At 49.2% G+C, this 25,603-nt stretch overlaps 1 protein-coding gene across 1 annotated transcript; it reads left to right on the top strand.

Annotated features, from left to right (window-relative positions):
• The first annotated feature begins 1,023 nt into the window (after positions 1-1,023).
• Positions 1,024-22,277, top strand: MXRA8 (matrix remodeling associated 8). The gene is made up of 10 exons (XM_077837590.1): positions 1,024-1,093; positions 2,599-2,622; positions 3,091-3,399; positions 4,015-4,116; positions 5,405-5,863; positions 15,618-15,776; positions 16,357-16,387; positions 18,265-18,341; positions 20,269-20,346; positions 22,252-22,277. The coding sequence occupies exons 1-10, from the start codon at positions 1,024-1,026 to the stop codon at positions 22,275-22,277; spliced, it is 1,335 nt and encodes a 444-aa protein (XP_077693716.1).
• The last annotated feature ends 3,326 nt before the right edge of the window (positions 22,278-25,603 follow it).

The raw sequence follows: 25,603 nt of genomic DNA, 5'->3' as shown, positions 1-25,603 counted from the left end.
GGCGTGTTAGGGAGATAGAATTTCATGGGGTTTCTCTGAATAGAACTGGCAGTGAAGCGTGAAAGGAATGTGCAGGGGAACACACCTGAGTGCAGCGAGCTCGGTCAAGGGATTCAGGCTTTTCTGATCAGCAGCTTTTTGCCTTTTATGAAACACTAGAACTCAGTTGCATCAACTCCAGCATGGGTGCTGCTGTCCTGTCTCCCGAAAGGCGCTAGCTTCAAAGCCTCGGGCGCCAAAGTCCTCTGTTTAGCCACAGGACAGGAAGAGTGGCAGTGTGGTCTTCCCCTCCACTTTACTTCAGCTCAGCTCTGACCTGGGCGAAACAAGAAGGGACTTGAATCTCCAGGTCTCTGTTGGGACAGCAATCTGGATGCCCTCTAAGAAGGAGCCAGAGTGAGATTACCAAACACTGTTCACACAGATAGCACAGAGCCGAGCAGGGTTCAAATAGATGACCTACAAGGGGAAGGCTCCATATCCCATTGCTAATTCCATGAGCCATCCAGCACCCCCTTGCTGCTACAGTCCATGGATGATCCCTGGAATCGCAGTGGACCGTCCTGGGGATCCTGGTCTGTGTGGCAACAGCAGAGACGCAATTGCGCCTTGTCACCCTTTCTTACTAACCATTTGTGGGAGAAGGGTGGAACTTTTATCCTCCAGATGTAAGGTTACATGTCCTCCTACAAGACCCCAGGGCCCCTCCCACTCCAAATGAACAGCTCTGAGGGCCTCACCCTGGCTGACTACACACCAGGCAGAACAAAAGCCTCTATTATATAATGGCAGCATGGTCAGACGCACTGCCTAGCACCACCAGCTAAACAGTTGGAACCAGTGGAGAGAGACCAAGGTGATGTTTGTATGCCAGTTCGGTTATAAACACTCCGTCTCAGCAAGAGAACACTGGGGGAGGGTGGGTATTTTGGCAATTCCCTACAATTTCCCATCGATGAGCGTGCTCAGCCGCTGTCTCGTGTTACCCTGCACAGAGCCAGTCTGCACTGTGAGCTGGTCGAAATGCCGGCAGCTATCTGCCACTTGTGTTCACTAGCGTTCCCGCCGTGGCTGCGGGCGGTGGAACTGCCCCGTCGGTAGCAGTGGTGGAAAATGTTAGGGAGGAAAAAACCCCGTGGTAGACAAGGTCTTGTTTCCATTGTGTAAAGCCAGGCTTTGTGGTGTGAGGGCACAGGGATAGTCCCTGTCAGTATGCTCCCACCCCTAATCACAGCTCCGAGCTATGAGGCTAAGCTGTAGTTTTCTCTGGGCAAAGCTACAACTGAGAAGCAGTGTGTGACTGCAATCCAGCTGAAAGCACTGTTGTGACTGGCCCAGGATGGAAGGCACCATACAGGCATCAGAAAGGCCAGTGATTGCCTGAGAGCAGGACCCCTGGCCACTTAGTTCCAAAAATGCTGGCCTCAGCCCTTTTAGAGACAGGAGAAACCCTTAGTGATGGCTAGCCGAGAATGTCTACACCGCCATCGGGACAGTATGTGTAGACACACCAGAGCTAGCTCACTGGAAATAGCAGTGGAGCGCCCTGGCCTGGGCTAGCTGCCTGAGTCTGTACCTGCCGTCCCAGTCCAGACTGGACAATGGGAGGTGCCCAGGCAGCCATGGCCACACTGCTATTTTAGGAAGCTAACTCAATCAAAGCTCGCTCGGGTATGTCTAGTTGCAGTCATGCCTCCCAGTTGCTGTGTGGACATACTCTTAAGGTCAGGTTCAAATCCTGTCTGCGGGCTGCACCCATTAGAAGGTGTAAGTTACATACACGTTTAAGGCCTGATCATTTTTTTCTTTTTTTATCCTGGTGGCTCCCAAACAGAATTAAGATATTTAACAGGTGAGAAGCTGTATCTGTAGGACCAATTGAGGAGAAATTAAACTGGGGTCATAAACTCCCCTCTAGCCCGACCAGCACATTAAAAGGTGAATGCGAGGACTGGAAGAAATCCCTGTTTTTCTTCCACTGACATGAATGGCCTGTTCATTTCAATGGGGGAGGGGGTTGGTGGATACAGTGTTTGGCCTCTGAAAGATACCACAAATACCAGGCCACTGATAAGTTTCCAATCCACTTTGCTCCCTTTTCTAATGATCACCTGGACCAGCGTATGAGTAAAATGAACAGAAGAGAATCCAGATAATGAAAAAGATGGGAGGAAGGGCCAGACCAGATCGCTGGGGTTGAAGGTGGTGAAGAGAGTTAATTAGCATGGTAAACGCCTGGCCCACAGTTTAATCTGATGCCTCAGGTTATCAAAGCCAAGACCAAATCCAGCTATATTTTTGATCCCGTGTCTCCGCCCCCTTCTCCAGCCTGCTTGTTTTTTATATCCTCTGGACGCTCTTTGGGTCAGGGACCTTCATTTCTTAGGCTTGTAAAGGGCCTGGCACTGTGGGACCTAGATGGGTTGTGAGGCCATCAGCGCTAGCGCAATATAAATATGAAATAATCACAATATTGAAGAAGAGCTGAAGGATGGAATAATAAAAATAAAGGAAAGATGCTGGCTGCTGGCTATGAATATATTTAATATTTGCTCATTTGCTTTGTCAGTAACATTATTTTCTTTTTTCCTTCAGCAGGGTCTATTGTTCATTTGTATTCAGGTAAGTGATGCCCTTTTACTCTGTCTTGGTTTTAGGATCGTTAGAAGTATGGGAACTGACTAGGGTTGCCAACCCTCCCAGTTTGACCCGGAGTCTCCCGGAATCAGGCTCGATCTCCCGGAGGCTACTGAAGCCAGTCCAGGAGATTTTAGGCTGCTAAAAGTCCAGCGGTGCAGCGGGGCTAAGGCAGGCTCCCTACCTGCCCTGGCCTGCCACTGCTCCCAGAAGTGGCAACATGGCCGGCAGCGACTCCTAGGAGGAGGCATGGCTGGGGAGGGGGGGGTCTCTCCACGCTGCCCCCATCCCAAGCACCAACTCCGCACCTCCCATTGGCCAGGAATGGGGAACCGCCTGGCCGCCCATGAGCCGCTGCCGGACCTGCATAGATTCTAGAACATGCTGCCATGACCAACCGGCTGCTTTCATGCATCCTTCCTCAGTCCGGCCTCTCCCTCTCTCTGCCCACAGTCCCAGCTGACATGTTGAACCCCGAGAGCGTGGTGGTGTCCGTGTCGAATGTCAGCGCCGTGGCTGGGTCCCAAACTGTCCTGACCTGCAAGAGTTACCGCATGATCTGGACCCAGGACCGTCTGAATGACCGCCAGCGTGTGGTCCACTGGGACTTGTATAGCAACCCGGATGGAGATTACAAGGCGGAGAGGCTGTGTGACATGTACTCGGCTGGGGAGCAGCGGGTGTATAGCTCCTACAACCAAGGGAGGATAGCCATGCCCCAGAATGCATTCGCAGATGGCAACTTCTCACTGGTGATCAAAGGTACCAGGAGCCAAAGTGATCTCTCCTTCCATTGCTGTAGCTCCATGCTCTTGTACTGAGATTTCCTAAGGGGAAGGGCAGGCTGATGTCATCTGAGACTCAGGAAATGCAGTGTTCTAACCACAAGTAAAGTAACCACCTTTTAAGAGAAACTTGCCTCGCAACCGCTTTGAAAGTCTTAATCACTGTGTGTCAAAGAGGAAGGATAGCCTTATGGGTAAAGCACTCTGGGTTCCAGTCCTAGCACTGTCGTGGACTCCCTGTGTGGCCTTGATTGAGTCACTTAATTACTCTGTGCCTCATTTCCCCATCTGTAACATGATAAGAATCCTGCCTTTCTCCCACTCTCTGTCCGTCTTGTCTATGCAGATTGTACGCTCTTTGGGTCTCTTACAGTGCCTAGCACAAGCTTGGCTGGGGCCGGTATTACTGAAATGCCAAAGAATAACTCAAACAAACAAGAATGAGCTCAAATGAGCATGTAACTGCAGTGGGACGTTGGCCCTGTTTGTCTAAAGCTCCTTCGGTACCGCCAAGCCTGGGGACGTGCTGCATAAACAGCCGCAGACAAGCGTCACCTTGCTCTTAAAGGTTCTTTTTCTCCTCTTGCACTAGATGTTGCAGAGAGCGACCAAGGCACTTACTCCTGCAACCTCCACCATCACTACTGCCACCTGTACGAAACGGTGAAAATCCAGCTGGAGGTCACCGAGAAAGGTAAAGGCACATGCTGATGCAAACGATGGGCATCAGTCCCTCTGCGGGGGGCAGGTACTCCCCATGCCCAGTACCTCGGGCCCCAGTCTGACAGAGAACTCTGGGCAGCGGGAGCCCTATGCTCATGGAGAGCCTTGTTGGCTTCACAGGGGTACTGCCCAGGGCTAGCACCTTGAGCCAGCTTTGGTGAGGGAGACCCCTGCTCCCACCCAGGGCCTCAGTGAAATCAGTGGGGGGTCCGTGCGGAGGCAGAGCACCGCGCGGGATAGGATCACTGGTGCTGCACGTGAATGTTGCTGCACCTCAAAAGACATCAGTGCTCACTGCGGCTTCTAGCAGCCAGGCAGCTGTGAGGTTTCCTTTGCTTTGCCGTTGGAGTCTTGCTGTGTCAAGAGGGGGAGCTTCTAGGGACTGCCACCAATGGCACCACTTGGATGGAGACACCACTTGCTGTACACGTTCCCCTTTGCCCGCTGGCATCACCTCCATCTTGTCTGGCTTTCCTGCCGGTCCCAGTCTTGTTAGCCCTGGGAAAGAGCTGAGGCTGCCCTGCCTGCCTGTGCCGAGAAAGGGGCGAAGGGCTGAGTGTCCAGCGAGCGTATGGGTAACTCGGATAAGTGGGCGTGGGGATGGGAGGGAAGCAGCATCTTCTCTCTTGCTCCCTGAACGTTTCTGTGCGTATAATAAAAACGCTCAGTCTGGCTCCGGGAGCCCCACTGCTTTTCTGGTTTTTATTGCTCAGTGTGAACAGCCTGCGAGCCAGTGAGCCTGTAATTCCCCCAGTAATTAGGGCACTGGGGGCATCAAAGCATTTCCTGCAAGGAGACTGCCTAAGACGCTTGGAGGATGGGACTCAGCATGTTGAAGATAAAGTCTGTTATTGTTTTCCCATTCTCAGTCATTGGAGAGAGCGTGCTCTTCCTTCTCTGCAAACCTAGCCACGGACTCTCAACTACGAGGGAGGAGGGACGGGCTCACAGTTAACACCCTAAGCTGGGACCCGGGAATCCTGCGTTCAGTTCCTAGCTCTGGCACAGACTCTCTGTGGGAGATTTGAGCCAGTCACTCCCCCTCCATGTGCCTCAGGTTGTGAAGCACTTTGAGATCCTCGGGTGGCAGTGCAGGGCAGGAAAGCATTCTCGGTGGTTCCTAGCATGGGAAAGGCTGGCGTCTAGACAGCAGAGCTGCCGGGGGCAATAAGGTATAATAAGGTGTGTGCGCTGGGTTGTTTCCAGATGAAATGGGACTGTACTTGTTTACCCAGCTGCCTCCTGTGTCCTCTCTGCAGCCAGGGAAGCGAAGAAGTACTGGGATGGCGAGAAGGCCGTGATTGTTGCCTTGAAGGACAGCACCGTGGTGCTCCCGTGCGTGAACCGGAACCAGATCTGGACTGAGCGGCACAGCGAGGAGGAGCAGCAAGTGGTCCACTGGGACAGGCAGCCCCCGGGGGTCCCGCACGACCGGGCCGACCGCCTCATAGACCTGTACGCGTCCGGCGAGCGCCGCTCCTACGGGCCTCTCTTCATCCGGCAGAAGATGAACATCACTGAGACGGCCTTTGCCCTGGGCGACTTCTCACTGCGGATTTCGGGCCTGGAGAACGCAGATGAGGGCACGTACTCCTGCCATCTCCACCATCACTACTGCGGCCTCCACGAGCGCAGGATCTTCCGGGTCTCCGTGACGGAGCCAGTGAGAGAGAAGAAGGTGGTGAACCTCACTAACCCCAACAGCGTGCCAGCTGTAGGTAGGTGACCCTCCCAGGGTGGGGTGTCCTTCTTCCCGGGGAGGAGTGAACAGCTATAGCCCTGCCCTAGGCTGAGAGGGGTCACAGAGCAGGCTTACGGGCCCTGCCCTCAGGGAATGCCTCAAGTTCCAGAGAGTTTTCTAGCAGGCATAGAGATTGCTCTGCTTGCTTTGTGTTGCCCCCACAACAGACCTGGCCTCAGGAGACACTCTGGGGCAGGCCGAAAGGAGGGAGGGGACGTGACCCAGGTGACTCGGCATCCCTGCAATGCTCCACAGAGGCCACTGAAGCAACTTTGAAATGCTCTGAGAGCTTCCCCAGCCTGAGCCAGGGCCCACACATGTCCCTGCAGCCAGGAGTAGATGAGACTCAAACAATGTCCCTTCTGTCAATGCAGGAATGAATCTGCCCCTATGTTCTGAGGGGTGGTTGGTGTCTTTGTGTGGGTGGGGAGTGCTCTGATTGCTTGAGGGGGAAAGCGTCTGCAAAGAGCAGTCTGAAGCAAACCCTGGGAACCTCTGGACAGGGCCTGATCCTGCCCTCAGCTCCCATTGAAGTCAGTGGGAGTTAAAGATGCTCAGCACCTCTGCAGCTGATGGACCTGATTCTTCTCTGCCTTGCATCTAGTATATGCTGGTGCAAAGTGCATATACTGGTGCAAAGTGCATTTCAAAGGCTACTATTCTGGTGTGGGAGCATTTCACACCCGTTCTGAACAGGTGTCCATGCCAGGCGGTGGAGAATCAGGCCCCAAGATCCCCCTTTTTTTGCCATATCTCGCATTTTCTTCTCTGGACGAGCTGCTCTCTGACAGCCTGTTCAAACCCTGAACCATCACACTCATCACAGGCAACCCCCCTTCCCCAGTTTAATAATTTTTGAGCCTTCCGGGTTATCATTCTTTATTAACATTTTAAAATATTCATTGTGGTTTAATATTTATTGGCTGCTTAATACTGAATTTAAACGTGCTTCATAAATCTTTAAGTAGCTCCCTTCTGCTTCAGCAAGAGGCTTTTCCAAGCCACGGAGGCCTGCATCTCCCTGCTGGGCCATAGGTCGGCACCCAGAAAAGAGAGGCATTATCAAACAGAGATTGCCCGTGGGTGAGTTTACATAGAGGCTGGGACACAAATATTACGCTCTCTGCCTCTGGCCTTTTTGCTGCCATCCCTTGGCTCGGGGAGTCCCGTTCAGCTGCCATTTTGCAGATCTACATTTCAATTTCAGGGAGGGTCCCCTAGGAATCCAGCGTTGCTCTTTGTTTGTGCAGTCAGTGAACTGGTAACCCCCCGAGCAGAAGGTGGACAAAACATGGGAGGAGCTAGAAACAATTTAATACAGACAGACTAGCTCACCAGTCATTCAGTCCTGCATCAGGTCCCCAAAACAGCTCAAGCAGCGTCTCCTCTCTTGCCTTCTGGAGGAAATACCTAACTAATGTCCTGGCCAATTTGGAATAGCACCGAGAGAGAGCCTCAGTATCCAGACTCATTCTTATGTGGGGTAATTACATTCTGCCTCCTTACCTTGTCCGATGGCTTTCAATAGAGGACATATTCATCGTTTGCACGTCAAAACTGTTGGCTTAGTGTTGCTGTGGGCTGTCCCATAGCTGCTGTGTTTCACCCCAGCAGTGGCTGCATTTCAGTGGTGGGGAAAGTGATCCCAGTGTCATGTGTTTCGGTTTAATTGAGCCTATCAACCACGTTGGAAGAAAAGGTGCTGGATACAGGCAAGATAGTTTCGGTCATCTGGGTCCTGCACTGAGGTTTGTCACTGGCAAAGAGAACGAAAGGATTAATTATTCCAGTCAAAGAAGCAGGCTCAAGAGCCCTCTCTCACCTTACACTAATTCACATTTAAGCAGCAAACGACTGCTCTTCCTGTGTTCAATGGTTTTTGTTTCTCCCTGGTAAACTTTTGCCATTGCTTTTACTCTTTACTCCTTGACAGTTCATTGGTGTGCACAAGACTAAACACAATAAAATAAAGCTACTATGTTCCGTGAATGAATCAGAACAGTGGCTGCAGCTGGACTGATAAACGCAGTCTTGTAGGTCAGAGTGTGCTGGAGGAACTTAAGGAGACAGTGAAGTCTAAGGATCAGTGCAGGGAAACTGGGAGTCAGGACACCGGGGTTCCCTTTCTGGCTGAGTCTCTGTGACTGGCTTTGTGACTTTGGGCGAATCCAGTAGGTTCCAGTCCTGCAGCGCGCGCTCACATGAGTAGCAGGGTAATCGCTTTGTGCTTGCACAGGTTGGAGAGAACAGCTTGCAGCAGTGACATGAGCCATCATTGGCTGATATTCATCAAGTGCTTTGAGATCCTCCGATGACCGGCGCTAGTGAAGGGTAAAGAGGCCTGAGCTGTGCCCTGTGTGCAAAGTATTATACAAGAAGGGAAGGAGCCTTCTGCCACTTTGGCAAGCTGGGTCCTGATCCTGCAAATCTGGGCAATGTTTACTCATACGAGTAGTCCCCACTGATCTCCTCTGGCCAACAGCAAAGCACGACACAGATGAACATGTTCCCTTTGAAGGCAATGGCAAAACTTGCAGAGACGGCAGTGGGAGAAGGATCAGGCCCAGGATCACCCCCACCCCACCTCATTTGAAGAACACATAAGGTGGATTATTTCTGTTCAGAGCCTTTGCTAAACAGGTCCATGAGGGGCTGGCTGCTGTGCACTTGGGGCCTGATCTAAAGACCACGGATCTCAGCAGGGTTTGGATCAGGCCCTACTGGCCTGAATGCCTCGCCTAATGCCTAAAGCAAAGCGAGTCGATTCAGCTGCTAAATTTTGCCCCCTTTGGGCCCCTGGGGGCGGTGAGTGCTCATCTGGCCTGCAAAGCGCCACGCTAAGAATTTGCTGAATCGATGGGAATTTGAGAGAAGCTGGAATGTCTCATGTGCCTGTTCCAAACCCATCGACACCATGCAGCGTGCCGGAGCGGGTCCTGTTTCATAGCAGTGGGAGTGGCCGTGACAGAACCCCCCACTCCTCGCACACCCCTGTAAAAATCTTCTGGGAGACATGAAAGAAAAGGAAAATGTCCGGAGATAACAGAACCAAAGTGCTGACCTTTCTCAATGAACAGCTCCAGTTTCAGGCATAGCTCCAAGGTTTGGAGCCATTTCCAGACAGGAAACTTCATCCTGCTGCCAATAGAAACCTGGGCTGGATTCTGCTTCTTGGTTGCACCCGCATAAATCTAGAGTGAACCCACTGACTTTAGTGGAATGATTCTGGACTTACATCTGCATGACTGAGAGAAGAACCTGGCCATTATTATCTCAACGACATATTTATTGTCGCACAGTTCACAGATCTATGCTCAGTTCTCTGCTGGCCTTCAGAGCCTCAACTGGTGCAAAGTGGTGCAGCTCCACAGGCTTCAGTGAAGCTAGACCCATTTACACTAGCGCTGGGGATCTCATCTCTGATATTTTGGTGGCAGGTATGTCAGGAGGCTGTTCCCTGCTTAATTTTTTGCACTAAAAATCAGTTATCCTGGGTTAAAATAAAGCAGCAGCCCTTTGAAAATGCATGCAGCTTTGTCATATATTTCAACCAAAGGTCTCAGAGCACCTTACAAACATTGACTCCCTCAAGTCTCACATGCCTGTGAGATAGGTACTTCTTTATAAAACAAACCTGTTAATTATTCCTCCTTGTCCTAAATGGAGTAGTACGGAGCGAGGCAACTAAACGGGATTATGCCGTATTTGAGAGAAACAAGGAAAGGATTTTGACTATGGCTGCATGTGCGTCTGGTCCCCAGTCCTGTATCCTGATGCATGCGAGTGGACCCTCACATCCATGTAGAGCCCTGTGGACTTCATGTCTAAGGGTCCACCTGTATGGATCAGATTGCAGGACTGAGGCCTCGGTGTGTAACCCCGCTGAATTCAGTGATTTATAGTCTGATTTGTGAGCGTGTGTGTGGGAATACCAGTGCCTTAACTCTTGCGTTGCTGGCTAGGTTAGAGCCCGCCTCTTTTGTTAAATAGCACCAACTCTTTTAGGGAACTTTAGTGCAGTGGCTTGGGTGCAGCTGGGGATGCTATATTTACAAATACTGCAAGTTTGGCTCTTGTTTGTAGCATAAAGCAACATCACCTAAGCTTACACTTTGGTGGAAAACTAGAATGGGGAAGAGATACTGTATACTAGATAGAGATACTGTTCCTGGCTCTGCCACTAGCCTGCTGAGTGACCTTGGGCAAGTCACTTCACTGCCTGGGACCTCAGTTTCCTCCTCTGTAAAATGCGGGTAATGCTGCTGATCGCCTTTGTAAAGTGTTTTGAAATCTACTGGTGAAAAGCACTAGATAACAGCTAGGTGTTAATAATAATATTAATACTTAATAAAGTAAACCACAAGAGGCCTAACACTGTTTCAAATCTATTCTTTGTTATGTTAGTGAAATCCCCAGTGTCTGCAAAAGGCTAAGCCAACTCCAGCCCTGTCCAGCAAGTGATGTCAGGGGAAGGCAAAAGACCAGTAAGCTGCCGCACTGTGCGTGCTGTCACCTGGTTTAAACATCTGCCCGTGCGATTGCTTCCTCTGTGTGGCAGCTACTGCCGCCTTTAACAGCGTGGAGATGTGCTGCAGCACAGTTGATGTTGATGGCTCTGCAAGTGGGTTTTTAATATTTTTTTAAGCCTGGCTCTGGTGACAAGAGTTACCCAGTTCGTCCCCAATAGAGCAAGCCACCAACGGCCAGTGCAATGGGTAGCGATGGTAATAAAAGAGGGGTACACGATTGGGCTGGAGGACAAACCCATCAGACCACACAGAACTGAGCCTCTTGATTTTCCGGTGGTGATGTTGGCATTTCCAGGGCATCAACTTTGGCTCTTAAGTTTTTGGCTCAGTTTCCCCAGATGTGTGTATTTAAAAAACAAACAAAACAACCTGCCCCCAAACCAGAAGCTGTATGTACATAACCAGGGCCTTTCACCGCAGGATTGTGGGCACTTGGCAGTCATTAATTAACGCTCGCAGCATCCTTGTGGAGCAAGTCAGTCATTTTTGCTAGATTCTTTGTCTTATTATCGGGATCTTGTTCCTCTCCCTGAGTGTACGCTGACCCCGTGGGAACCAAAGACCCTTCCCCCTCATTATGGACGGGGCCGCAATATGAATTTCACATCCATTGGCTTTGTAGCTGAACTCCTCCTCAGTCTGAGGGTGGTGGATATTCTATCCGGCCCGTTGAAGAGAGCGGCCCAGGTTGGATTGTTTGGATCTGGATTCAAGCTCCCCGAAAGTTCAGGAGGGGTCAGATTCAGTGTTCTGGTTCTGAACCAGGTCTAACTGGGTTTCATCCACAAAGCTTAGCGAAGACTCCATCAGACTTTCAGAAGTCTCCACCTGGCTGTTCCTCCGCTTCCCAGAATGTCCTGCTGCTCTTATCAAGTTGGTAACAAATGGTTTCCCAGGTGGACCACTCCTGTGTGTTCCAGTATTATAGCGGTCAAAAAGACATCACAGCGAGGGCTGAATCCAGCCCTGCGCTATGCAGGGCTGCAAGGACAGGAAAAGGATATAGGTAGGTTCTTCCCCATACAACCAGCAGAGCATTTCGGGACAGGAGCAACGGACATACCAGCCAAGGCACCATGTCCCCCAGGAGATTATGCTTTTCTGGCCAGGGTGTGTCCAACCGGCCGATCACACATGCTGCCATCAGCGGGGGACGCTGGCATTTCAGTCTTGCTTGGAGCAGCAGCAAAGTGCTCGGCCTGGGCCTGCCCTGCGGAATCCTTGCCTGCCTGGCAGGAGTCACTTTCATAATACAAGCACTGGAGATGTATTTCTGGTCCCGCTTCCTGCTCTTCCCGGAGCAGGACCCAACCCAGAGACAGCTAGTGGGTTTCCTGATTCCTACCTGTTCTTGAGCAGCTGCCTCAATTCTTCATTTTCATCACTAGTTTAGCATCTTCTAATGCTCAGGGGTCCTGGGTCACTCAAGTGTTTAATTAAAGTTTGGCTGATTGGTTTAATGGGCTATTTGCTCTGGCCTATTAGCCCTTCTGTAACTTGGGTCCTGGACCTTTGGGTCAGGGTGCTCAGAGCTTAGTTTATTGTAGGGAATGTGGAGTTTCTGGACCCTGGCTGCGTTTGCATTTCTGTACTGATGGAACTGAATAGCTTATAACATTCTCAAATGGCCCGAAAAGCAAAACCAGCTGTCGGAGTCAGGATGAACTTGCTGGCTTCGCTCAGCAGCGACATTCCTCTGACAGCCGATCATCGCTGCGCTTAACCGATACTCCGGAGGTGTCATGTCCCTTACCGGGGAATGACTAAAAAGGCTCAGGGGAGATCTTGTTGCACAGGCAAGGCTGACACAAATGGAGAGCTGGGTTCAAACCGGGGCCAATCATGTCCCAGCTGAGACAGGCCCGGTTGTCTCATTCTAGTCTCGATGGTCATTTGGTCCACACTGCAAAATCACCCTCCATTTTGGCATAGCATAGTCTTTGCTTAGGACAGGAGTGCTGGCAGAAAGATGGAAGTTCTTTCTTGGCAATATGACAGGTTTCAGAGTAACAGCCGTGTTAGTCTGTATTCGCAAAAAGAAAAGGAGTACTTGTGGCACCTTAGAGACTAACCAATTTATTTGAGCATGAGCTTTCGTGAGCTACAGCTCACTTCATCGGATGCATCTGATGAAGTGAGCTCTAGCTCACGAAAGCTTACGCTCAAATAAATTGGTTAGTCTCTAAGGTGCCACAAGTCCTCCTGTTCTTTTCTTGGCAATATTGTGCATGGTGGGCCGGGGATGGCGGGGGAAAAGTCTGCCACTCAATGCCTGCTATTTGTCTCTGTTTTTAGCTCCCCACTCTCATGAGCACCAAAATACACTTACAAAGAAAAGATGGAGCTAAATTCTGCTCTCCCGTAGACTGGTGTAAATCCAAAGTAATGGAATTACTCCAGATTGACTCTGGTATAATGGTGAGCAGAACTTGGACCTTTTTAATTATTATATAGACACTGGGGAAACTGAGGAACCAGAATACTTAGGAAGTTTGAGTATGAGAGTGCAGAGCCAGGAATAGAACCCAGGATTCCTGGTCCCTGCTTTAGCCATTAGGGAATTCTGCCTGAATATACTGCAAGGTACGATGGCTCTTTGGGTGTTTCCCCTTACTCTCTCTCACTAACATAGGAATTTAACTCTGAAGCAGCTTTCAGGTTACAATTCCCTGTTGGCGTTTGTCTGGCACTGTGTGAACATTCCCAGTCTCCATGAGACGGCATCGTTTTGAACTCTGCTTCAAAGGGAAGTCTCCCACAGCACAGTGTGTCTCAGGGCTTTGCTATCTATCCTTCAGCAGGATTTATCTAACCCCCCGACTCTTGCAAACAAATATTTCCTTCTCTTTTTCTGGGGGAGGAAGGGAGAGCATTGACCCAATTATTCAGGCTCTAGAAAAAACCTTCCATATACAAACCCTGTTTCCCTTCCCTGCTTGGAAGACGAGCAATTGGAATCGACAAGCGGCTGCGCCCAGAAATGGAATGGTTTCCTGGCTTTTTCACTGTGTTCTTAGTTATTTATTTTGTTTTACTTAAAAGAAAATTCATTCTTGGGCATTGCAAATTCCTTCCACTCCATAAATTATAGCACTTGGCAGGGCCAGGCTGTTTCATCTGTTAGCCGTCTGGAGCCGAAGCAGTGCAGTGCATGTCTAAAGCGACCAGAAAAGCTCGCTGTGCTCTCCTGCAGAGGCACCTGGGGCTCTCTTTGCTTCTCCCTGGACTTGCCCTCTTTGCTAGACAGGAGCAGTGCAGTGATAATCGGCAAGAGTCACTAACAGCACGTTTGCTTCCCTGGAAAGTCTTGGGAGCGTTAAACATGAGCACATGTTAAAGAATGATTATTAATGCCTTATGCAGCAGAGAGGGCGGATGATCTAGTGGTTAGTGAGTTGGCCAGACTCTCGGGGGAGCGGGGTTCACTGCCTGGTTCTACTATCTATGCCCTGTCTGACTGCTCACATCACTGAATCTCCCTGTGACTCAGTTCCCTCTCTGTTAGTTGGGGTTAATAATCCTTAGGATCATATGTTCCTACAGGCAGGGGCTGTCTCTTATCATGGGTATGTATAGTACTCAGCCCTGTGGGTCCCAATCTCAGTTGGGAGCCTCCAAGCTCAGATGACGAGAGAAGCAATCATTGAGATTTCAGAGGGGTGTGTTGTGTTAATTTAGATGGAATCAAGGGGCCCGAGGTGTTAATGTGAGCCTATGACCCTGCCACTGTCCAGCATTAAACAGCGTCAGGGTTTGGTATCCTCACTCTGGTCAGCAGCATGGCAATCACCACTAATTATCCATGGAAACCTTTCATTAAAGATCCAGAAAAGAAGGAAAGATGGTTAATGCATTTGAAATGTACCGTATTGAATAAGGCTTTCATTTTAACAACATTCCTTGTTCCCTTTCCCTGTAGCTGAAGGGTGCTCTTCGAAAGGGACCGCCCTTGTGTGACAGTCTGAGATGGTGACAGAGATGGTGATAACTGTCCTTTTGAGGGAAAGAGAAGAAGTTAGTTGAGGGGGATTGGAACAGTTGTTGCTGTTATAGTCCAGTCCAGCTTCCTTGAAGACAAAACAAGCCAAACTCATCCTAGAAGGAAGAGAAAAGAATCAGACAGACAGAAAATGCAGCTCTGTTGACTTTCACATGCTGTCTCACTGCTGGGAAAAAACAGGCACCATGCATGGTGTTACCAGCCACTCTGAGACCTGGCAAGCTGTAATGAGCGTCGGGCCATTTCAGGCATTGCTTTTATCTGCCTCTCTGGTCACTGGCGTACAGCAGTGTTGCAAAATGTGGCCAGCTCAGCCAGACTCGTATTACACAGAAGGGAGGGGGGCATGGGGGCAGCAGCCATGGTGGTGAAGCTTGCTCTGTCCCCTTCTTTCAATCAACCCATGTTGCAGTAGCCTCCTCTGCCCATCCGTCTCCGCTAATTTCCCCCGAAAGGTCTTTTCTTGTTAAGAGCCCCAAAAGGGAGTGATGGTGGAGTCGCCCCTTATTATGTTGTTCACCAATTAGACCGTAATTTCCTGCACCCCGGTTTTGGGTCACTGAGTTCTGGTCCCACACATCTCTTGTTTACCCGGCATGAGCTTTACGCAGCCCTTGAATTATAGCAGGAGGCCTTTTAGTTTGGACTCACTCTGTCTCCCTGTCCCCCTTTTTGCACCTGTTCCGTCAGCACAATACCATCGATTATTGTGACACTCCATAAACTTGCTCCCAGGGAAGGTAAATCTGTAGGCCCAACAGGGGCAGTGCATTTGGTTTGGGGTTTTAGTTCGTCCCTTCATGCAGATGAGGCGAGCCAGCTCTGGAGCCAGTTCCCACGTGACGAGAGGCTGTTCGGACGTGGGGCTAGCTTTGTCTCAGGCCTCTCTCTAACGGGACCCCTTTCATCGAAAAGGCTCCCACTGGCCATTACAGCCTGTATCTATGGGGCTCACTCATTCCTCACTGAAGTGCAGCCATTTCTGGGGTGGAAATGGCTGCCGTTCTGTGCCCTGATGCACAACAGCATTTAAAAGAGGCCAGCATTTCTCTCCTTCCCCATGCTGGGGCATGGTTAGGTTCCAAAGTCGTCACCAAAAAGGATTTACCTTTGAACCGGGCCCCCCCATCTGTGTTCTGCTTTGCTCCAGACACGTGGGCGCCGCCATTTTATTCTGCTTTGCTTTCTCTCGCCAACCCCAGATCCAAACCTAGGCAGGGGCCATAACGTGATCAACGTCATCATCCCCGAGAGCCGGGTACACTTCTTCCAGCAGCTGGGCTACATCCTGGCAACCCTGCTCCTCTTCCTCATCCTCCTCATCATTGTGGTGCTCGTTACCCGCAAACGCCGGAGGAGAGGTAAGCGCCTGGCCGGCAGGGAAAGGCCACCAATGGCAAAGTCTCGAGGAGTGTTACCCCGCTTAAGGAGCCAGCCCTTGCTTCTGAGCATCGTGCTGAAGGCAGTGAGACTCGTGGTGGCCAGCACGCTGCTCTGTAGAAAGGGTTTGCAGGAGTGGGCCTGAAGAGAGACGGTTCAGTGAGATGGGTGTGATGGTCATCAGACCATGGGGCGGTCACCTCCCCGCCTCTGAACCTTTAAACTGGACCACCCCCACTACCAACAGTTACATGTTGTCTCTGCTGTGACCCCCCTAAACGTCCACGCCTGAAATACCAGAGAGAGACATGACAAATGAAGAAGACCAAAGCTTTTGGTTGCCAGTCATCTGCTGGTCTGGGAGGGATGGAACAAGAGGTGGAGATTTAGGAACAAAACATGACTGGTCCTGGGGCAATGGAGGTGGGATGCACACAGGTGGGCACGTGGTTGGGCTGTGAAAGCCAGGCCCTCCGTGAGCAGCCCTCTCGGCCCCACTCAGAGGGTTGGGTCAAATGGTGACATTGCTTCTGCTCACTGCGTGTCTCTTTCCCCATCTAGGCTACGAGTACAACGTGAAGAAATATGAAGAGTAAGTAGGAATCCCTGATCTGTAGTAAATACGCACTGAACAAAGTGAAAGGCTCCATCTTGAAGAATATGGGCCCAGATCCTCAGTGCTGTCACGTGGTGTAATGCCACCAGCTTCAGGAGGGCTGTACTTGTGCCAAGGGTGTCTCTGTGAAGTGCATAGTCATGTAACCAGCATGTTGATTGACAGGTTTTATTCACTGCCTTCCCGCTGATTCACCTGCAGCTCACTCCCTAATTAGGCCATTGCTGTACACAAAAATTGGGATCCCCATCCCTGGTGAGCAGCTTGAACCCTACCAAAATGGGCACGGGGTTGTTGGAGGGCTGGCTCAGTAGCTGGATTTCCTCTGCTTACACACTGGGAACTGAGCCTCAAAATGAGCAGCTCTTCATTAAAGACACCCCCCAGGAGTTTGTGTTAAAGGCACAAAGTGCACAGGGCTGGTGCAAACACTGCTGTGATTGTCCTGGACAAACACCTGTGCCGAAAAGTCCCCTTAAACTTTCTTTGAACCTTGGTCCCATTTCTGGGACTTGTGCTTCTCCATTTATTTCTCTGTAAGAAAGAAACCTTTGGCTGACATGCTGTAGGAGAGGGATAGAGGTGGTGACGTTCCCCTGACTTCAGTGGGAGGCGTGATTCCCTTTTGTGAGACCATTTTGTCGTGTGTTCCCTTCCTTTATGGAAAAAGTGTGAGAGAATTTATTAGGGATTTTATTACCTGTATTATGGTAGCACATCAAGGTCCTGACTGAGATCAGAACCCCATTGGGCAAGGTACTGTACTTACATATAGTAAGAAACCGTCCCTGACCCAAAGATCTTACAATTTGCATAGACAAGACAGACAAAGGGTGGGAGGAAAAACGAGGCAAAGTGACTTGGTGAAGGTCACAGAGCAGGACAGTGGAGGTACGTCTACACTGCACACTAAGCTCGGGCTCTGACTCAGGTTTGAGCTCAAGCCCCCTTTCCGTCCATACATAAATCAGTCTGACTCGGGCCAGCAAGCAGACAGGACCCAGGTCTTAGGACCCTGCTAGGGGCATGGGTCAGAGTTGGATCCAAGCCCTGTCATTCTGTAGTGTGGACTCAGCTCAAGCCTCAGACCCGAGTCAGAAGGTCAGCATAGTGCAGCGTGAATGCGTTAGCATGGCTGTGAGACCTGGGTCCAGCGATTGTAAGCCCAGGTTTACAATGCAGTGTGGATGCTCAAGCATGGGCTTGGAAACACCAAGTCCACAAGCCCAGGTCCCACAAATCTGGGTTTCCAGTGCAGTGTAGACATACCCTGGCCGAGCCAGGATTAGTGCCCAGGTCTCCTGACTCTCAATGCTGTGCCCTATCTGTAGGGTTCTACAGAATATACTCTAAAACCTCTAGTATTTAATAGAGAATGAGCTCCTTGTGCAGGGTTTTCCTACCATCCTACAGAGGTACAACATTTTTGATTAAATTCTCTGGAATGGTCCCCAAAAAACGTATAGAAAAGGTTACCATTTCCTATGAAATCTCCTTGGGCTTTTCCATCTGGATTACACCTAAAGGACAGTGTGATGAAAGAGAACAGTTAAAACATAGTCATTTGGGTCTTTATTGTTAAAGGGTAAATCTTCAAAACAGTGGGTGATGATTTAACCACAGCCCTCCCCTTAGCTTTAATGTGTGTGGTACAGCTGAAATCCCCCAATACACAGCTCTGCAATGACCCCCTTTGAAGATCAGGAATCGGCTGGAATGCTGGGAGCAGAGGTGAGGGGAAAGATATGAGAGAGTGGGGCACAACCTGCAAAAATGAAGAGAGTTAAAGGAACCAAGTGTAGAAAATATCTGGCAAATGGTGATTTTTTTTTCCCCCTCATTCCCTTTGTCAGGAAGGACGTGAATCTCAAAGAGGTTTCGGCTGACACAACTGACCTGACCCAGTACAAAAGTGAAGGCATAAGGCTGGGTATGTGTTGAATCAGCAGGATGCCTGCTGCGGCAGTTCTCCACTCTTGGATCCAAACTAATCACGACTGAGATTTTCCAAGCCATCTAAAGGGTTTGGTTGGTTGCCCAGTTTCTCATTCATTTCTGTGGGACTTGTCCATCCACAGTCTGCAGGCAGCTTTGGAAATCTCAGCGCACAAACCTAAAACTTGGGCCAAGTTTGCCAGACATTTTGGGCTGACCCTGGGGGCTTGAGTTTTGGGGTAACTGGGAGTTTTGGGATATGCTGGGGGCTGATTTATGGGTTTGGAGGAAACCGGGCAAAACTCTTTACTTTCACTTTGAGCTTTTGGGCTTCTTTGAACCCTGCAGCTCAAAGCAAAATTCATGGGAATGTGAAGCCCTGTGATGCAAAAACAGGATGAAAATTTGCCCCACATTCTGGGAAGGGATGTTATAAGGATGATAATCACAAAGCCACTTCTCTAGGGTCTACCACTGAAGAGTCTCGAAGCACTTTGTCATTAACCCCATGTTACAGATGGGCACACTGAGGCACAGACCAACTAAATAATGTGTCCAATGCCACGCAGTGAGTCACTGGGAGAGATAGAAATAAAATCCCCAAATCCAGCCTCTGAGGTCCCTGCTCTAATCACTTGACCTTGCTCCGCTCCCAGAAGAGGGTATGAACAGCAGTTGACTGAGTTGAGGAAAGAGGAAGGTCATGAGCCAGCCCCATTCCCTGCCTCTTCCACTGTAGCAAATTTTACTCAGTCCATTGCAATCAGGTCCTCCCTGGATGCTGCAAACCATCATTCCTCTTTGGAAGTGCAGGGGAAACAGGGGCAAAAGGACTCAAAGAAATATCCTAGGAGGTGAAGTTGGGAGTGGCTGACTCTTGGGTCCTAGAGTATAGAAGACTGAGAATCCCAGTGTTGGATCTCATGGTCAGATGAACCATGCTGAAATAAAGGGATGCAAGCCAGACTCAGTGATGGCTTACATAAGGGTCACTGCATGGATGTGTGTGCATACCCGGGGGATCCTGTAACATAGCTGGAGATGGATCCTCCTCCTTTTTACTGGAGCTTGAAATGGGAGCCTTGAGTTCCTTTTTTGGGTGGTTAATCAGGGGGCCTTCTCATTGTTCAAGCTTGGGGAAGATTGCATTTAGAGTCATCTTGTTCCTCTTTGGTGTACCGAGCTGAGCATAGGTGGCCAAACTCACTCCCTGTGTGTCTCCGGGTATGTCAGTGGACTCACTGGTACCTCAGGGAAGAATTTGGCCCTTTCTGTTTTGTTCTGTGCAGTCCAAATAAAGGCCTACCCATAATCTGTCCTCTGGAGGGAGGTACTGCTCGGAGAATCATAGGATACAGAGTCAGAGGCTGAGCTACAGAGACCCCAAGATGGGCCCCTGAAAACTAGAAAGCATGTGAAATGCAGCAACAGAGAATAGAGGAGTTCCAGGAGGCAGGTCTGGGGCAGGAGATGGGATCTGGGATATAATTCTGTGCAGGGGAGTGGGGCAGGTGGCACCAGGTGGCTTCCTACAACTCTGACGAAATCCTGCCGAGGGCATGCATCTTCTGAGAGGTTTCCTAGGAGGAAAATTCTTTAAATAACGACATCAGGAAAGGCCCCCAGGTGCCCTTCACCCAAGTAATCCGGAGCATCTCGCTACAGACCTAAGCAATCCTTGGCCGTTACTGAGGGCAGGACGCTGAAGTATTCAGACCTAATAAGTGCCAGTGAAGTGATTAAGCTGGGGAAACATGTTTCCTCCCTGCCAGTGTCTGAGTAGTTCTGCAAATATGACCGATCAGGAGATGCACCTAGTGCCCGCCAGGAACGATCTCACATCCCTCTCCTCGGAAAAGCATTGCTTTCTTTTAATGTTCTGTTGGAGGCCGGCCTCTGAACTGCGCTCCTTCCTCACGCAGATTTCAAAAACAACATCCTGAAGGAGAGGGCCGAGCAGGCCCAGAGCTTCCCAGCAAAGATCATCGATTTAGACAAAGGTAACGATGACCCACTCCACCCACTAAATGCTGGGTCGGATGCTCTTTATTGTGGGAGCAAGGGGGAGGCGGGGAGCGTGTTGCTAAGATTGTAGCAGCCCAAGCCACAGATGAAGGGGGAATGTCCAAGCAGCCTGACACATGGCCACTGGAATGAGGAGTTGGTTTTGCTCATGTTCTCTCATCATGCAGCCACAAGTTACAAGTGGTGATTAGGAGCCTTAAAAGCTCTTGGCAGCAGATGAGAATTTTCTTCCCACCACAGTATGTAACAGAGCTAGAATACTTTATTCCAGTCTTTTAAATAGTACTTTCCCCAGCTCCTCAGGGCAAAGATGCCCCCTAACCGAAATGTGCTCCATCGAGGTTAGGAATGACCCACACTCTGGAAGAAAGTACCATGGGCTACTTTGGTTATGGACATCATCCACTTGATCCAAAGCAAGTAAACAAAACCCCCATGAGTCTGAATCTCCTCTCATGCCTGTGTAAATCTGGAGTAACTCCACTGAAATCAACAAAGTTACACTGGGGTAGAAGTGGTGCAAGTGAGAAGGGAATCAGGCGCCCAGCCTCCTGTAATTCAGCTTTATAACTTTATTAGTGCAGAGATCACATGAAGTTATCCTGGAGCTGCAACTGTTGCTATGCTACTGCCTAGATCCTGCAGAGCATCTCATAGCAACTGTTTAAATAGCTTGGGACCAGTCTGGATCACATCTGTGAAAAGACCACACCAGATCACTGAAAGAAGCAGAGTCAGTGGGGGGTTGCTAGCAAATGAAGGAGCTGTTGGCAGGAGGGAGAGCTCAGTGGTTTGAGCATGAGCTTGCTAAACCCAGGGTTGTGAGTTCAATCCTTGAGGGGGCCATTTAGGGATCTGGGGCAAAAATTGGGGATTGGTCCTGCTTCAAGCAGGGGGTTGGACTAGATGACCTCCTGACCTTTTGTGATTCTGTGCTTTGTCCTCTCTAGTAAAATGATTATGTGTTATTTGGAACAATGGAATATTCTCTGTATAAAGAGGGGGAGAAAGCTTTTCCTAAAGGGAACCGGGGTCTGCTTCTGTTTGAATCAGATCACGTGGGTGGCTGTCACAAAGCATGGAGATGAAATTATAAGAGAGAAGGCACCCCACAGCAAAAGAGGTGGATGGAAAGCTCCCAAACCCTCCCCACTCATGCCTAGGTCTGGATGTAGTTGTGAGTCACTTTCACAGAGCACTGGGAAAGTTCTCTTCACTCCGAGTGCCTCACACTCATGGATGCATTTATCCTTCTTGTTCTCCTGCGAGGAGAATGGGGTGAAATTTTTCAACTGAAACTTCTTTTCAGTGGAAAATGCAGATTCGGCGACACCAAAACATGTGGCAAATTCACGTCAATTTCGGTGAAGAGCTTTGGTTGAAAAACACCCTAACAGAGAGAGAAATTCTGAAAAAAAATCAAAATGTTTTGTGTGACCTGAAATGATTCTTTTTTCTTCGTCTTATTATTTTTCAAGTCACCAAAAATTTAGAAAAAATTCATTTTTGAGTCAATCTGAAACTTCTGTTGGAATTGCCAATGAGCTGAAAAATCTGTTTTTTTACACGGCTCGACCAGTGAAGTGGGGAAATGACATTATTCCCATTTGGGGATCTGAGCCATGGGAGGAGGGAATTTAACTCAGGTCTTCTAAGCAGCACTCAGGTGCCTTAATACAAGCCCCTCCTTTCAGTTGAGGCATGTTCATCACAACACACAAACCACCCCCAGCCTCAGCTGGGTCTCAGAAAGAGGATTTTTACCAGACGGGCAGGCTGTCAGCACCTTGCTGCACATCTGTGTATATCACAGTGGCTTGATTTGCGTGATTTGAAATGAGTCTGCAACTGCTAACCTTCACCCCCTCCTGTGCTTTCAGATTTCAGGAAGGAATACTGTAAATGAAGACATTCTGAAGCTGCTGGCTGGACCAGAAGCTGCAATTAAAAATAGACAAGATGCATTCCTTATTACAACATCCTTTCAGTTACCGTAGAGCTTTCATTTAGACTTTCTTCCCGGTGGGCACCGAGGCGTGTGCAGCTGCATACAGAAAGGTTTAGCTTGGCTGTGTGATCTTGAGATGTTTTTTGGTGGCTTCTTTTCCCCCTTTCCTGTTTATTTTTCCTTCTCCTTTTCTGATTTTTTGGTTCTTTTGCATCAATGGTTTTTTTCAGCTGAATCAGCAGACGTTTAGCTTTAACTTAACAGCATGAAATAAACCCAACCTGCACCATGACCCTGAGCCATCCGTATGTCAGGTACTTTTCCCTGCAATGTGTTTAACAGAGAATAAGACAGGGTCTGATTCTGATCTCCCATATGCTGGCATAAATCAGGAGGAATAATCATGACACTTAGTACTTTCCATTGTGAAGATGTGGTATCAATGTTAGGTAATCCATCCTCATGCCCTGCCAGGAGGGTGAGTAAATATTATCATCCTCTTCCAGATGTGGAAACTGAGGCATACAAGTGCAGTAACTTGCCTGTGATTTTACAGAGGATAAGTGGCAGCACTGGGATTAGATTCCAGATGCTGTGGATACCTAGCTCTGTCTTATTCTTCTCAGCCACCTGGCCTGATCTTATTATTATTAATTTTTTTTTTAAATTATAGACCAAATCCAACCTTGGCTTGAGCAGGTACAGCTTCCTTTGAAGTCAATGCATTGTACTGTTGGAAAACCAGTGTAAGTTAGATCAGAACCAGAAATCTTACCATGAACAAAGCAAAATTCTTGGATCCGTTGGGTGGTTCTCTGCTGCATATCCTGCATTTGCCAGGTGGGTCCTACCCACGCAGTGAGGTGCAGACCTAACTCCACCCTGTAGGTCTCTTAGCTGCAGGATGGATCAGGGAGGAGAATTTTTCACTATGGACCAAACCCAGCCCCAAGCATGACTCCCACTGACGTAAAGAGAGGTTTCAGAGTAGCAGCCGTGTTAGTCTATAGGCGTAAAAAGAAAAGGAGTACTTGTGGCACCTTAGAGACTAACAAATTTATTAGAGCATAAGCTTCTCGGATCTGATGAAGTGAGCTGTAGCTCACGAAAGCTTATGCTCAAATAAATTTGTTAGTCTCTAAGGTGCCACAAGTCCTCCTTTTCTTTTTGAGACAGCAGAGAGCCATTCTTGGCTTGTATTTCTCTGGGCTTGAGTGAAATCCAACCCACATCTCTGCAGGTGCAGGAGGGAGCACTGGTTATTCAATCAGGACAGCACAGTCTCAAGCAATCAGCATTAATGTGTGTCTCTCTCTCTTTCATGTCTGTGAGTCAAAGGTTGGAACTTTTACTTGCCAGTTCAAATTGCTTTGCGCAGCTTATATAGACCCAGGCTAGAAATGGGGTCACTTAATCATAAGCTCCAGAGGAGTTTAAATATTTCATTTGTCTTCTAGGCTGCAAAATAGCTTAAGGGGAAAAAAATAACATGTTTTCTGAACTAGGCACAGGGCTTTGAGAGCTCCCCATCTTTGCTTTGATCTCCAGCGTGAATGTGGGTAGCAGTCAAGCCTGGGGTGTGTGTAACCCTATGTTGCTCGAGGTGGTACTGTGGCCGCTTAGCAAACAAATGAATCAGTAACTCAGAAGAGGCTTTTGTCCGTGATTCTGTGGAGACTCCTGTGACATTTGGGGGTGGAATTTTGCTTGTGCGATGTATCGTGGCTGCATCTCTGCACATGCAGCCACTCAAAGCAAACTGCGTTTCTCACAGGCCACGTCGCGCAACAGGCTTGGAGTTTCAGCCTGGGCCCAAAGCTGGCTGGGAAGAATTACACAAAAACGTGGCCAGGGAAAATTGTGCCCAGTGGTTGTTAGACGTCCCTCGCTGTCCAGGCCACTTTAAGAAAAAACAGAAGAAGGGCCAGGCTGGAAGTCTTGCTAGACAGCACAGAACAAAGGATTTCCCATAATGGATCAGGCCGTTGTCTGATAACCTGCCTCAGGCACTACCTGGTACTTCAAAAGAATGTGCAATTTCCTGGCCAATTGCACTGTGCTGCACATGGAGGGACAAAGTTCCTCTTTTATCTCTGGCCTGCCACGTGAGGATCTGAGGTTGTCATGCTGGCAGGGTCTAGGAGCACTCAGGAGAGAAACCCCTTCCTTTCCACGCGGCTGGTAAGAGAGGTGATGGTTCTTGAAGGAATCATGTCCCGACAGAGACCTTACTGTGATGCTTCCACTGCCAGCTCCTTGGGGCAGGGACCGTATCTGGTCCAGAGCCAGACACACCACTGAAGCTTAATAATAAAAAATAAAAAGTTCCCAGGCCTTGATGGGGCGGGGGAGGAGATTTTAAAAAGAGAGTCTCTTGGAGGATTGCACCCTCTCAAGCAAAGCTGACTGAAATGGCAGCATTCAAGTCTGGCACATCAAGTGTCCTGTGTAGATCTGAACAGGTTCAGTGCAAGGTTGGTTTTTGCTAATCAACGAGAAAATCAAGCTGGACAAGGCATGCATTGCTGCCCTATTTCAGGGACACATGCCAGGTGTGTAATTTGCCAGGTCAGAGGCCGGAGGTAAAGAGATCTAGGCAAGACTACAGGACAATCTGGGCAGTGTTTCCATAGTACGGTTAAATAACTAAGTGGCGTCAGCCGGGGTAGGTTCTTGTGTCTGATGGTGTAGAGGAGTGGTGAGAGGGCAGACAGCTTTCAGCTCTGGCACCATGGAGCAGCTCATTAGCTTTAGCTCCTTTACATGTTTGTTCTTGTATATTGTTGGTCTTTCCCCTTGGCCTGAAGGAGTATGGCAGCTCAGGTTTCTCATCAGTATATGGGGGATAATAATTCCTCGCTCACAGAGGGGCAATTCATTAATATTTGTATAGCACTTTGAGAACCTTAAATGCATGTGTTTATAGCAGTGCAAGGAAAAGATGACTGCACTGAGCAGATGCTGCATTTAATCTTCAGCAGACATGGTCCCCTTTTGATTTACGGACTGTTGTCAAGATTTGCATCCTTGATTCCCGAGAAACGCATTTCACTATAATAATAAAACCCCTTAATATTTGCCTGCTGGTTGCTCCCCCTGTTCTGAAGCAAGTTGATGGCAGAAAATGCAAAGGGCCTGGTAGGGTAGTTAAGATTTTGTAGACTGTAATCTTTTGTTTGGAAACAAGGCAACAGTTTACATCAGTGACCTTAAAAAGGGTTACGGTAAATGCCAGCTGGGCCCAGATCGGCTCGGCTCTTTGGAAGCGAGAATTTTCCAGAGAA

The sequence above is a fragment of the Eretmochelys imbricata genome, chromosome 18 (assembly GCF_965152235.1).
Source record: "Eretmochelys imbricata isolate rEreImb1 chromosome 18, rEreImb1.hap1, whole genome shotgun sequence".
Taxonomy (NCBI): Eukaryota; Metazoa; Chordata; order Testudines; family Cheloniidae; genus Eretmochelys; species Eretmochelys imbricata.
The sequence above is the reverse complement of the archived record's forward strand: the minus strand, read 5'-3'. Positions and strand labels throughout refer to the sequence as shown.

Coding starts and splice junctions, on each gene's coding strand:
- MXRA8 (XM_077837590.1), top strand. CDS start 1,024: ATGCCGGCAGCTATCTGCCACTTGTGTTCACTAGCGTTCCCGCCGTGG. Junction 3,400..4,014: donor CTTCTCACTGGTGATCAAAG/GTACCAGGAGCC, acceptor CTCTTGCACTAG/ATGTTGCAGAGAGCGACCAA. Junction 18,342..20,268: donor AAGTGAAGGCATAAGGCTGG/GTATGTGTTGAA, acceptor TTCCTCACGCAG/ATTTCAAAAACAACATCCTG.